Source organism: Halichoerus grypus, chromosome 9 (genome assembly GCF_964656455.1).
Source record: "Halichoerus grypus chromosome 9, mHalGry1.hap1.1, whole genome shotgun sequence".
Lineage (NCBI taxonomy): Eukaryota > Metazoa > Chordata > Mammalia > Carnivora > Phocidae > Halichoerus > Halichoerus grypus.
The window spans coordinates 84,912,526-84,924,557 of NC_135720.1; the positions used below are offsets into that span (position 1 = coordinate 84,912,526).

Genomic DNA, 12,032 nt, shown 5'->3' on the forward strand with positions numbered 1-12,032 from the left:
CCCTTAGACAGTCAACATATTTCTGTGGCAAAATGTAAACAGGATATTAGAAAAAAAAATGTTAGGCTTACATTTTGTCCATTAATGCCAGCCAGGCCTGGATCTCCTTTTTCTCCTTGTTCACCCTAGAAAGAAACAATTTATACAATGAAAAATGTTATAGCCTGAGAACCTGTACTAAGAAAAAACAAGAGCGTTACGTCGGGGCATTTATAACAATGTGATTACTTTGCTAATCCCTTGAAAGAAACATTTATTAAAAAACAATTCTGAGTCCTAAAACTAAAGAGAAGTTTAAAGGTTCAAAGAAAATCTGTATAAAAATGATTAAATGGTAGAAATAGAACAAGGATTATTTATTTTCTTCTATAAGCAACAAAGAACTTTCTGGAGGGCAATTTGGCAATATATATCAAGAGTCTTAAATCTGTTCATTTAATTTGGCCCAGTAATTCTGCTTCCAAGAATGTATCCTAGGGAAATAATCAGAGATGAAAAGTTTTAAGCACTAAATTGTAGAGTGCAATGCTATTTATAGCAGTAAAAAAGAGACATATCCTAAATGTCCAATAATAGGGAACTGATTAAATAAATTATGGTATATAAATATAATGCTATAGAATGCAACCATTAAAATCATGTTTATGAATTTTACTTTATACTACAGGAAAATCCTTACGATGTAAAAAGTAAGATACAATTAAGGGATTGACAAATTCAATGAATAAATGTTAACAAGTACCTTTTTTTTAACTTTAAAACTACAAATGTTCAAAATGACCATTTATACCAATTGTTTATGATACATACCCATAGTGACATATATTTTTGATTATCATCTGAAAGATGTATACTTTTATTGGCAAATGCTGCACATGTCTAACATTATTCAAAACAATTAAATACCTGTTTACCTATGCATCTACCTACCTACTTACCTACCAACTTATGTATCCACCTACTATGGGTCTTAGAAACAATACTGGAAGAAGACAAACCAGAACAATAGAAGTGGTTAATCTATGGATTCTGTGATTATGGGTGATTTTTTTTTCCTTCACTATGTTCTTCTTTTTCAATTTTTTTAAAACAATAAATATATCTTAGCTCTATAATCAGTAAAACGTCTAAAAATAAAAGAATATATTATGCATATAAAGAACTCATCCAAGTTGCCAGGTCTATCATGTAACACAGTGTGTGTGTATATGCATGTATGTAGTAGTATTTGTAGTAATCTCTGCTTTGTGCCCCTAGGATGATTTTTATCCTCTTTTTTATTCTGTTGTTCCTCTTCCTTCATTTTTTTCTTACAATGAACACTATTATTTTTATAGGAAAAAAAACCTAAAGAAAAGCATCTGACTTTATGAGAAATACATTAATACTAACAATAATACTCTGTATTATTACATCTAAGACTTTGTATTCATCCAAGACTATGTATTACTACAATATTGAAATCATCTAAGACTATGTATTATTATTATATCATCTAACACTATGTATTATTATACTATTGAAAACACAAGACATGAAGTAAAAAAACTTAATACTGGAATATAAGAAATATATATAAGACGAGGATAAACAAAAGTGTATACAAACACATTCAGTGAAATAGGTTCAAGTTAGAATAAAGCTGAAAATTTTAAACTGAAAATGGAAGGGCAAGGAAATACTCTAGAGCTATGCTGTTCAATGTGGTAGCCACCAGCCACACGTGGCTATTTACATTTAAATTAATTAAGATTAAATTAAATCAGGGGAGGAACTAGATGGTGGAGGAGTAGGAGACCTAAATTTTGTCTGGTCCCAGGAATTCAGCTGGATAGGGATCAAACCATTCTGAACACCCACAAACTCAACAGGAGATCGAAGAGAAGAATAGCAGCAACTCTCTGAACAGAAAAGCGACCACTTTCTGGAAGGTAGGACATGCGGAGAAGTGAATCCAAGGCGATATTCGGGAGGATAGACGGCGGGGGAGGGGGCCTCCGTCAGCCGCTACTGGCAAGTGATAGAGCCGTGGAGCACAAAATCGGAACTTTTAGAAGTCTGCTCGGCTGAGGGACGTCGCTCCAGTGGCTAAGCGGGGGGTGGAACCCTCGTGGGATAGTGTGGTCTCAGGACCCTCGGGGTCACAGAAAGACCGGGGGTGCCTGAGTGCGGCAGAGCTCCCAGGTACCGGAGCAGGGAAAGCCAGCTGCAGAGACAGAGCCTAGGCACAGGCTCTCAGCTCGGGGTTGCCATAAACCGTGATCCACGGCACAGTCGGGCCACTGCTCCTCCAGCAGGGACCCAACAAGCGGCAGATCCGGGGAGACTCCCCTTCCTCCCCTGGGAGGAGCGGCATGGGAGCGCACCGCAGGGATCTGCTGGGTTTGGAGACTCCACACAGGGTCGTGTACCAGAGATAGAAACGCTCGGTCACAGTCCAGGTGAGCACGGAGTGCGGCCGGACACCAGGGAGACAGGAGTGACTGACTGCTTTACTCTGGGAGCTCACTGAGGAGCGGGGCCCTGAGTTCTTGGCTCCTCTGGGGCGGAGATTGGGAGGGCGCCATTTTCACTCTCATCCTCCAAAGCTGTACGGAAAGCTTGCAGGGAACAAAAGCTCCCTAGGGCAAACCTGAGCAGATTTACTTAGCCCAGACTGGCAAGGGCGGGGCAATTCCGCCTCCGGCAAAGACATTTCGGAACCACGGCAACAGACGCCTCCCCCAGAAGATCAGCGAGAACAGCCAGCCAAGACCAAGTTTACCCATCAATGAGAACGGCAGAACTCCAGCGCTAGGGGAATACTGCACATAAAATTCATGGCTTTTTCCCATGATTCTTTAGTCCTTCAAAGTTAATTTTTTTAATTTTCTTTTTTTTTTTAATTTTTCTTTTTCTCTTTTTCAACCAATATCTTATCAATCCCTTTTTTTAAAAAATCTTTTTCATTTTTAGACTCATATTCTATCCCTTCATAGTAGTTAACCTTATTTTTGGTATATATATATAAGTTGTTCTCTCTTTAAAATTTTGGGATACAGTTTCTTCTAACAGACCAAAATATACCCTAAATCTCTAGTGTATGGCTTTGTTCTAGTCCTCTGCCTGATCACATTCTCTCTCTTTTTTTCTTAAAATCCTCTTCTTTCTTTTTTCAACCAACTTCTTATCTTATCAATTCCTTTTATAAAATCTTTTATAATTTTCATCTTTACAATCATATTCCATCCCTTCATCATATTTGCCCTTTTTTTTTGTACATATAGAAGTTTTTCTTTCTTTAAAATTTTGGGAGGCAATTTCTTATAACAGACAAAAATACACCCAAAATCTAGTGTGTGGCACTGATCTATGCACCAGCCTGATCATATGTGAGCATGTTCTGTGTTTTTTCTCTTTGTTTTTTGTTTGTTGTTGTTTTTTTTGTTTAACTTTTCTTTTTCTTTCTTTTTTTTTCCTTTTTCTTCCTTTCCCTTTCTTTTCCTCTGGTTTCAGGTCTCTTCTGATTTGTTTAGTGTATATTTTTCTGGGGTCGTTGTTACCCTGTTAGCATTTTGTTCTCTCATTCATCTATTCTCCTCTGGACAAAATGACAAGATGGAAAAAATCACCTCAAAAAAAAGAACAAGAGGCAGTACCGACTGCCAGGGACCTAATCAATACAGACATTAGTAAGATGTCAGAACTAGAGTTCAGAATGACGATTTTAAAGATACTAGCTGGGCTTGAAAAAAGCATGGACGATATTAGAGAAACCCTTTCTAGAGAAATAAAAGAACTAAAATCTAACCAAGTTGAAATCAAAAAGGCTATTAATGAGGTGCAATCACAAATGGAGGCTCTAACTTCTAGGATAAATGAGGCAGAAGAGAGAATTAGTGCTATAGAAGACCAAATGATGGAAAATAAAGAAGCTGAGAAAAAGAGAGAGAAATAACTACTGGATCACGAGGGCAGAATTCGAGAGATAAGTGATACCATAAGACGAAACAATATTAGAATAATTGGGATCCCAGAAGAAGAAAGAGAGGGGCAGAAGGTATATTGGAGCAAATTATAGCAGAGAACTTCCCTAATTTGAGGAAGGAAACAGGCATCAAAATCCAGGAGGCACAGAGAACCCCCCTCAAAATCAATAAAAATAGGTCAACACCCCGACATCTACTAGTAAAACTTACGAGTCTCAGAGACAAAGAGAAAATCCTGAAAGCAGCTCGGGAGAAGAGATCTGTAACCTACAATGGTAGAAACATTAGATTGGCAACAGACCTATCCACAGAGACCTGGCAGGCCAGAAAGGACTGGCATGATATATTCAGAGCACTAAATGAGAAAAATATGCAGCCAAGAATACTATATCCAGCTAGGCTGTCATTGAAAATAGAAGGAGAGATAAAAAGCTTCCAGGACAAACAAAAACTAAAGGAATTTGCAAACACGAAACCAGCCCTACAAGAAATATTGAAAGGGGTCCTCTAAGCAAAGAGAGAGCCTAAAAGCAACATAGACCAGAAAGGAACACAGACGATATACAGTAACAGTCACCTTACAGGCAATACAATGACACTAAATTCATAACTTTCAATAGTTACCCTGTATGTAAATGGGCTAATGCCCCAATCAAAAGACACAGGCTATCAGATTGGATAAAAAAACAAGACCCATTGATATGCTGTCTGCAAGAGACTCATTTTAGACCCAAAGGCACCCCCAGATTGAAAGTGAGGGGGTGGAAAACCATTTACCATGCTAATGGACACCAAAAGAAAGCTGAGGTGGCAATCCTTATATCAGACCAATTAGATTTTAAACCAAAGACTATAATAAGAGATGAGGAAGGACACTATATCCTACTTAAAGGGTCTATCCAACAAGAAGATCTAACAATTGTAAATATCTATGCCCCTAACATGGGAGCAGCCAATTATATAAGCCAATTAATAACAAAAGCAAAGAAACACAGCGACAACAATACAATAATAGTGGAGGATTTTAACACCCCCCTCACTGAAATGGACAGATCATCTAAGCAAAGGATCAACAAGGAAATAAAGACCTTAAATGACTCACTGGACCAAATGGACTTCACAGATATATTCAGAACATTCCATCCCAAAGCAACAGAATACACATTCTTCTCTAGTGCCCATGGAACATTCTCCAGAGTAGATCACATCCTAGGTCACAAATCAGGTCTCAACCGGTACCAAAAGATTGGGATCATCCCCTGCATATTTTCAGACCACAATGCTTTGAAACTAGAACTCAATCACAAGAGGAAAGTCGGAAAGAACTCAAATACATGGAGGCTAAAGAGCATCCTACTAAAGAATGAAAGGGTCAACCAGGAAATTAAAGAAGAATTAAAAAAATTCATGGAAACCAATGAAAATGAAAACACAACTGTTCAAAATCTTTGGGATGCAGCAAAGGCAATCCTAAGAGGAAAGTATATAGCAATACAAGCCTTTCTCAAGAAACAAGAAAGGTCTCAAATACACAGCCTAACCCTACACCTAAAGGAGCTGGAGAAAGAACAGCAAATAAAGCCTAAACCCAGCAGGAGAAGAGAAATCATAAAGATCAGAGCAGAAATCAATGAAATAGAAACCAAAAGAACAGTAGAACAGATCAATGAAAGTAGGAGCTGGTTCTTTGAAAGAATTAACAAGATTGATAAACCCCTGGCCACACTTATCAAAAAGAAAAGAGAAATGACCCAAATAAATAAAATCATGAACGAAAGAGGAGAGATCACAAGTAACACCAAAGAAATACAAACAATTATAAGAACATATTCTGAGCAACTATACGCCAGCAAATTAGATAATCTGGAAGAAATGGATGCATTCCTAGAGATGTATCAACTACCAAAACTGAACCAGGAAGAAATAGAAAACCCGAACAGACCTATAACCATTAAGAAAATTGAAGCAGTCATCAAAAATCTCCCAACAAACAAAAGCCCAGGGCCAGATGGCTTCCCAGGGGAATTCTACGAAACATTTAAAGAAGAATTAATACCTATTCTTCTGAAACTGTTCCAAAAAATAGAAATGGAAGGAAAACTTCCAAACTCATTTTATGAGGCCACCATTACCTTGATCCCAAAACCAGACAAAGACCCTATCAAAAAGGAGAATTACAGACCAATATCCTTGATGAACATGGATGCAAAAATTCTCACCAAAATACTAGCCAATAGGATCCAACAGTACATTAAAAGGATCATTCACCACGACCAAGTGGGATTTATCCCTGGGCTGCAAGGTTGGTTCAACATCCGCAAATCAATCAATGTGATACAATACATTAGTAAAAGAAAGAACAAGAACCATATGATCCTCTCAATAGATGCAGAACAAGCATTTGACAAAATACAGCATCCTTTCTTGATCAAAACTCTTCAGAGTGTAGGGATAGAGGGTACATACCTCAATATCATAAAAGCCACCTATGAAAAACCCACAGCGAATATCCTTCTCAATGGGGAAAAACTGAGAGCTTTCCCCCTAAGGTCAGGAACATGGCAGGGATGTCCACTATCACCACTGCTATTCAACATAGTATTAGAAGTCCTAGCCACAACAATCAGACAACAAAAATAAATAAAAGGCAACCAAATTGGCAAGGAAGAAGTCAAACTCTCACTCTTTGCAGATGATATGATACTTTATGTGGAAAACCCAAAAGACTCCACCCCAAAACTGCTAGAACTCATACAGGAATTCAGTCAAGTGGCAGGATATAAAATCAATGCACAGAAGTCAGTGGCATTCCTATACACCAACAACAAGTCAGAAGAAAGAGAAATTAAGGAGTCGATCCTATTTACAATTGCACCCAAAACCATAAGATACCTAGGAATAAATCTAACCAAAGAGGCAAAGGATCTGTACTCAGAAAACTATAAAATACTCATGAAAGAAACTGAGGAAGACACAAAGAAATGGAAAAACGTTCCATGCTCATGGATTGGAAGAACAAATATCGTGAAGATGTTAATGCTACCTAGAGCAATCTACACATTCAATGCAATCCCCATCAAAATACCATCCACTTTTTTCAAAGAAATGGAACAAGTAATCCTAAAATTTGTATGGAACCAGAAAAGACCCCGCATAGCCAGAGGAATGTTGGAAAAGAGAAGCAAAGCTGGTGGCATCACAATTCCGGACTTCAAGCTCTATTACAAAGCTGTCATCATCAAGACAGTATGGTACTGGCACAAAAACAGACACATCGATCAATGGAACAGGATAGAGAGCCCAGAAATGGACCCTCAACTCTATGATCAACTCATCTTCGACAAAGCAAGAAAGAATGTCCAATGGAAAAAAGACAGTCTCTTCAACAAATGGTGTTGAGAAAATTGGACAGCCACATGCAGAAGAATGAAACTGGACCATTTCCTTACACCACACACAAAAATAGACTCCAAATGGTTGAAAGACCTAAATGTGAGACAGGAGTCCATCAAAATCCTAAAGGAGAACACAGGCAGCAACCTCTTCGACCTCAGCCGCAGCAACTTCTTCCTAGAAACAGTGCCAAAGGCAAAGGAAGCAAGGGCAAAAATGAACTATTGGGACCTCATCAAGATAAAACGCTTTTGCACAGCAAAGGAAACCATCAACAAAACCAAAAGACAGCCGACAGAATGGGAGAAGATATTTGCAAATGACATATCAGATAAAGGGCTAGTATCCGAAATCTGTAAAGAACTTATCAAACTCAACCCCCAAAGAACAAATGATCCAATCAAGAAATGGGCAGAAGACATGAACAGACATATTTCCAAAGAAGACATCCAAATGGCCAACAGACACATGAAAAAGTGCTCAACACCGCTCGGCATCAGGGAATTCCAAATCAAAACCTCAATGAGATACCACCTCACACCAGTCAGAATGGCTAAAATGAACAAGTCAGGAAACGACAGATGTTGGTGGGGATACGGAGAAAGGGGAACCCTCCTACACTGTTGGTGGGAATGCAAGCTGTTGCAGCTACTCTGGAAAACAGTATGGAGGCTCCTCAAAAAGTTGAAAAGAGAGCTACCATATGACCCAACAATTACACTACTGGGTATTTACCCCAAAGATACAAATGTAGTGATCTGAAGGGGTATGTGCACCCCAGTGTTTATAGCAGCAATATCCACAATAGCCAAACTATGGAAAGAGCCAAGATGTCCATCGACAGATGAATGGATAAAGAAGAAGTGGTATATATATACAATGGAATATTATGCAGCCATCAAAAGGAATGAAATCTTGCCATTTGCAATGACGTGGGTGAAACTGGAGGGTATTATGCTGAGCGAAATAAGTCAATCAGAGAAAGACATATATCCTATGATCTCACTGATATGAGGAATTCTTAATCTCAGGAAATAAACTGAGGGTTGCTGGAGTGGTGGGGGGTGGGAGGGATGGGGTGGCTGGGTGATAGACATTGGGGAGGGTATGTGCTATGGTGAGCGCGGTGAATTGTGTAAGACTGTTGAATCACAGACCTGTGCCTCTGAAACAGATAATATATTATATGTTAAAAAAAAAAAAAAAAGAAGAAGAAGAAGACAGCAGGAAGGGAAAAATGAAGGGGGGGATATCGGAGGGGGAGAGGAACCATGAGAGACTATGGACTCTGAGAAAGAAACTGAGGGTTCTAGAGGGGAGGGGGGTGGGGGGATGGGTCAGCCTGGTGATGGGTATTAAGAGGGCACGTACTGAATGGAGCACTGGGTGTTATATGCAAACAATGAATCATGGAACACTACATGAAAAACTAATGATGTAATGTATGGTGATTAACATAATAAAAAAAAGATTAAATAAAATCTAAAACTTAGTTCTTCAATTGCCCTAGGCTCATTTCAAGGGCTCAACAGTACCTACACTATTGGACTGTGCAGAGCAGAACACTTCTATGTCACAGAAAATTTCATTGAACAGTGCTGTCCCAGAGGATGTCATATAGGACAGAAAACAAAATAAGAATTGAGAGGCTCAGAAATACACAGAAGAAAATATCTATCTAGTAAGGGGGATAATAAACAACACGGTGTCTATGTGGTGACACAAAATGTGTTCAGCAATGTTAATAGAATGAATTGAAATTTTTAGCACAAGGATACAAATCTAATTCCATGGATATATCATCATTAACTTTCAGAATGTAACTAAAAATGAATATAATCTTTATTCAAAATTAATGGTTTTCACAGGAGGAAAAAATAAGCAACTCTATAGTAAAGAGATCTGTGCCTATAAGGAAATCTGCAAGCCTGACTGTGGTAATAAAAGTTAAATATACCTATAGAGAGTACAGAGTTGATAGTCTGATGGGGTTTATGCTGCATGGCAAGAGGAAAAGAGATGTGGCAGAAGGCTAAAGAAGAAACATGCTGCTTCAGTTTGATCATTGGCAAAAATCTGCAATGGATTTTAAAAAGTATAATTATATAAAAAGCAAGTACGTCACTGTGATCAAACGAGTTTCACAAAAACCAAGTCACTTACTTTACTATCATTGTTACCAAATCCCTATAATGTTTACTACATGTCAAGCATTGCTTTAAGCATCTTGTAATTCTGTGACAATCCGGGATAAGGATATGACTATTACTCTCATTTTACAGATGAGGAAACTGAAGACAGAGAGGTTATATATGTTGCTCAAGGTCATACAACTAAGGGGCAGAATCTGTTTCAGTTTAGGCAGCATGGCTCCGGGGCGTGTGCTCTAAAACTATTCAGCTCATTTGCTTTTGAAACAGTCCAGGGATGATAAAAAATGCAATGTATATCTGGATTTCTGTAAAGCGGGACGCAAAGTCTCTTCCAGTGTCCCTCAAGTAGGAAACAGAAATATAGCACAGGCAATACTACTATCGGCGAGCGCGTAACTGGGAGAATGGTACTCAATGGATTTCTCCCTCTCCCTCACCTATTAAGGTCTTTTCATCTTGACATTATTGACAGGTCTTTGTTATGAGAGCTATCCTGTACACTGTAGGATATTTAATCTCATCACTGGCTTCTACTCACTAGAGTCCAGCTGTCGGTCTCTCCCCTATCCTGTCTACGCTCAGTCCTGACAAATAAAAATGTCTCTAGATAATGCCAAATTTTCCGTAGAAGGTACAATTGCCTCCAGTTGAGAACCACTGATATATTACACACTATCATTATATATGCAACAGATTCATGATGTGGAATGTTACAACAGACTGAAACAATATGCTATAAAATTAACAACACAAACTTCATTAGGAATAAATGTGCAATCCTGCATGAAAGCTAATTCTGGATGGCTTACACTTAAAAATAAAAATATTAAAGGGACAGAAAAAATATAAGTGAACATAGCTCAGAGCTTATGATGAGTAAGGTGACTCTAAGTATGGAACCAAAAGAAGAAATTGATAATAGGAAAAATATATTTGACAAAATATTAATTATAAACTTGTAAGGCAAAATATTATAAACTAAACTAAAAGGCAAATGATAAGATGGGGAAAAGTATCATATGGTGGCTTAATAGTTAACATCATTACTATGCAAAGAGTTTTTATCATTTATAAGAAAAAGAATAATATCCAACTGGTAACTGAGCATAAAACAAATCAGCCAATTCACCACAAGGAATACATAAGAAATGCTAGATGACAATTAATATTTTAACTGGTATCAATTCATCAGGTTATATGTTAATACAGGTGAGTTCTAAAGCCTTTCCATTGCAAATTCTACCATCCTCCAAAAAAACCAGTGGGAGTTGTGTATGCAGACAGGAAAAAGAAAGATATTCAAGAGTTGCATACTTAATAAATCCCAAACAAAAGAAATTTGACAATAGTAACCAGCTGTTCCTTTTTCTCCATTGAGAAGAAAATGAGTAAAAACAAAACTACAGCATTAAAGATTTAAGCTAGAATTAAAGAAAACTGATTTGACATCAGAGGTTGTTAGAAAATGCATTCAGATTGTTTCCCAGTGTTTGGATAAGTTCAAAAGCAAAAAGGATTCAAAAACAAAGCCAACAGAACTTCTCTAGAGGTTTCTTTGAAAATACAATAAATCATTCTGGTCCGATGCAAACTTAAATGAAATCCCAACCACAGGAAAGAAGATAAATGGAAATTAGATTACATTTAAGATTTTTCTAATACCCATTCTTTGGTGAAACTAATTTCAAAACTATACCAAAAGTTAATGTTTTCCAAACAGAATTGTAGTGCTTCGGTATTCAAAATACTACAATAGGTAAGTAATGAAACCCTTTTATAGAGTTTGAATTAGTCCATTATTATCCACAATGCAGGTAGATATTAATATTACTAATATTTCAATAGATACTATCAATAACATACTAGCTTCTGTTCTATACACCTTATTATATGCCAGACTTGTGCCAAGTGCTATACATAGTTTAATTCTAGCAATAACCTTATGAGGTGGGTATTCTCATCCCCATTTATTGATGGTAAATCACCAACTCAGAGGACATAGGTGACTTTCACAGGGTCAAAGAACTCTTCCTATTATCTGAAGTTATTTGCTCAATTACTTTGATCTTATAAGGACTTGATAAACTCTAATACGTCAACTTTTTCTTTTATGAAGTCTCCTTTTAGTGTCATATCTACGTTTACAAATGAATTTAGTTATTTATAAATAGACAAATGTAAATGGATAAATGTAAATGTTATGGATAATGTGGGAGATATATACTAAAATTATCTTTTTACATGAATATCTAATTGCTCCAGGAGTTTTGTTGAAAAAAACTATATGTTATCTGCTGAATTGTTTTTGTACCTCTCTTAAAAATAAGTTGCATGTATATGTGGTTAATTCTGGACTCTATTCTTTTCCAAGGGTCTATTTTTCTATCCTTACGTGAACACTATACTTTCTTGATAGTTTATGATAAATGTTGAAATCAGGCAATATTAGCCTTCTGGTTTTGTCTGGTTGTTTGTTTTCAGAGTTGCTTTGACTGTACCAGGTCATTTGCATTTCTAT

General features: G+C 37.2%; 1 protein-coding gene across 2 annotated transcripts in view; it reads right to left on the reverse strand.

Annotated features, from left to right (window-relative positions):
• The window catches only part of COL19A1 (collagen type XIX alpha 1 chain), a 327,156-nt gene that overhangs the window by 185,865 nt on the left and 129,259 nt on the right, over nt 1–12,032 (reverse strand). For both annotated transcript variants that reach the window (XM_078055163.1, XM_078055162.1), the window contains exon 12: nt 72–125. In XM_078055163.1, the coding sequence (XP_077911289.1) occupies nt 72–125 (54 nt within the window). The remainder of the gene's footprint in view (nt 1–71; nt 126–12,032) is intronic.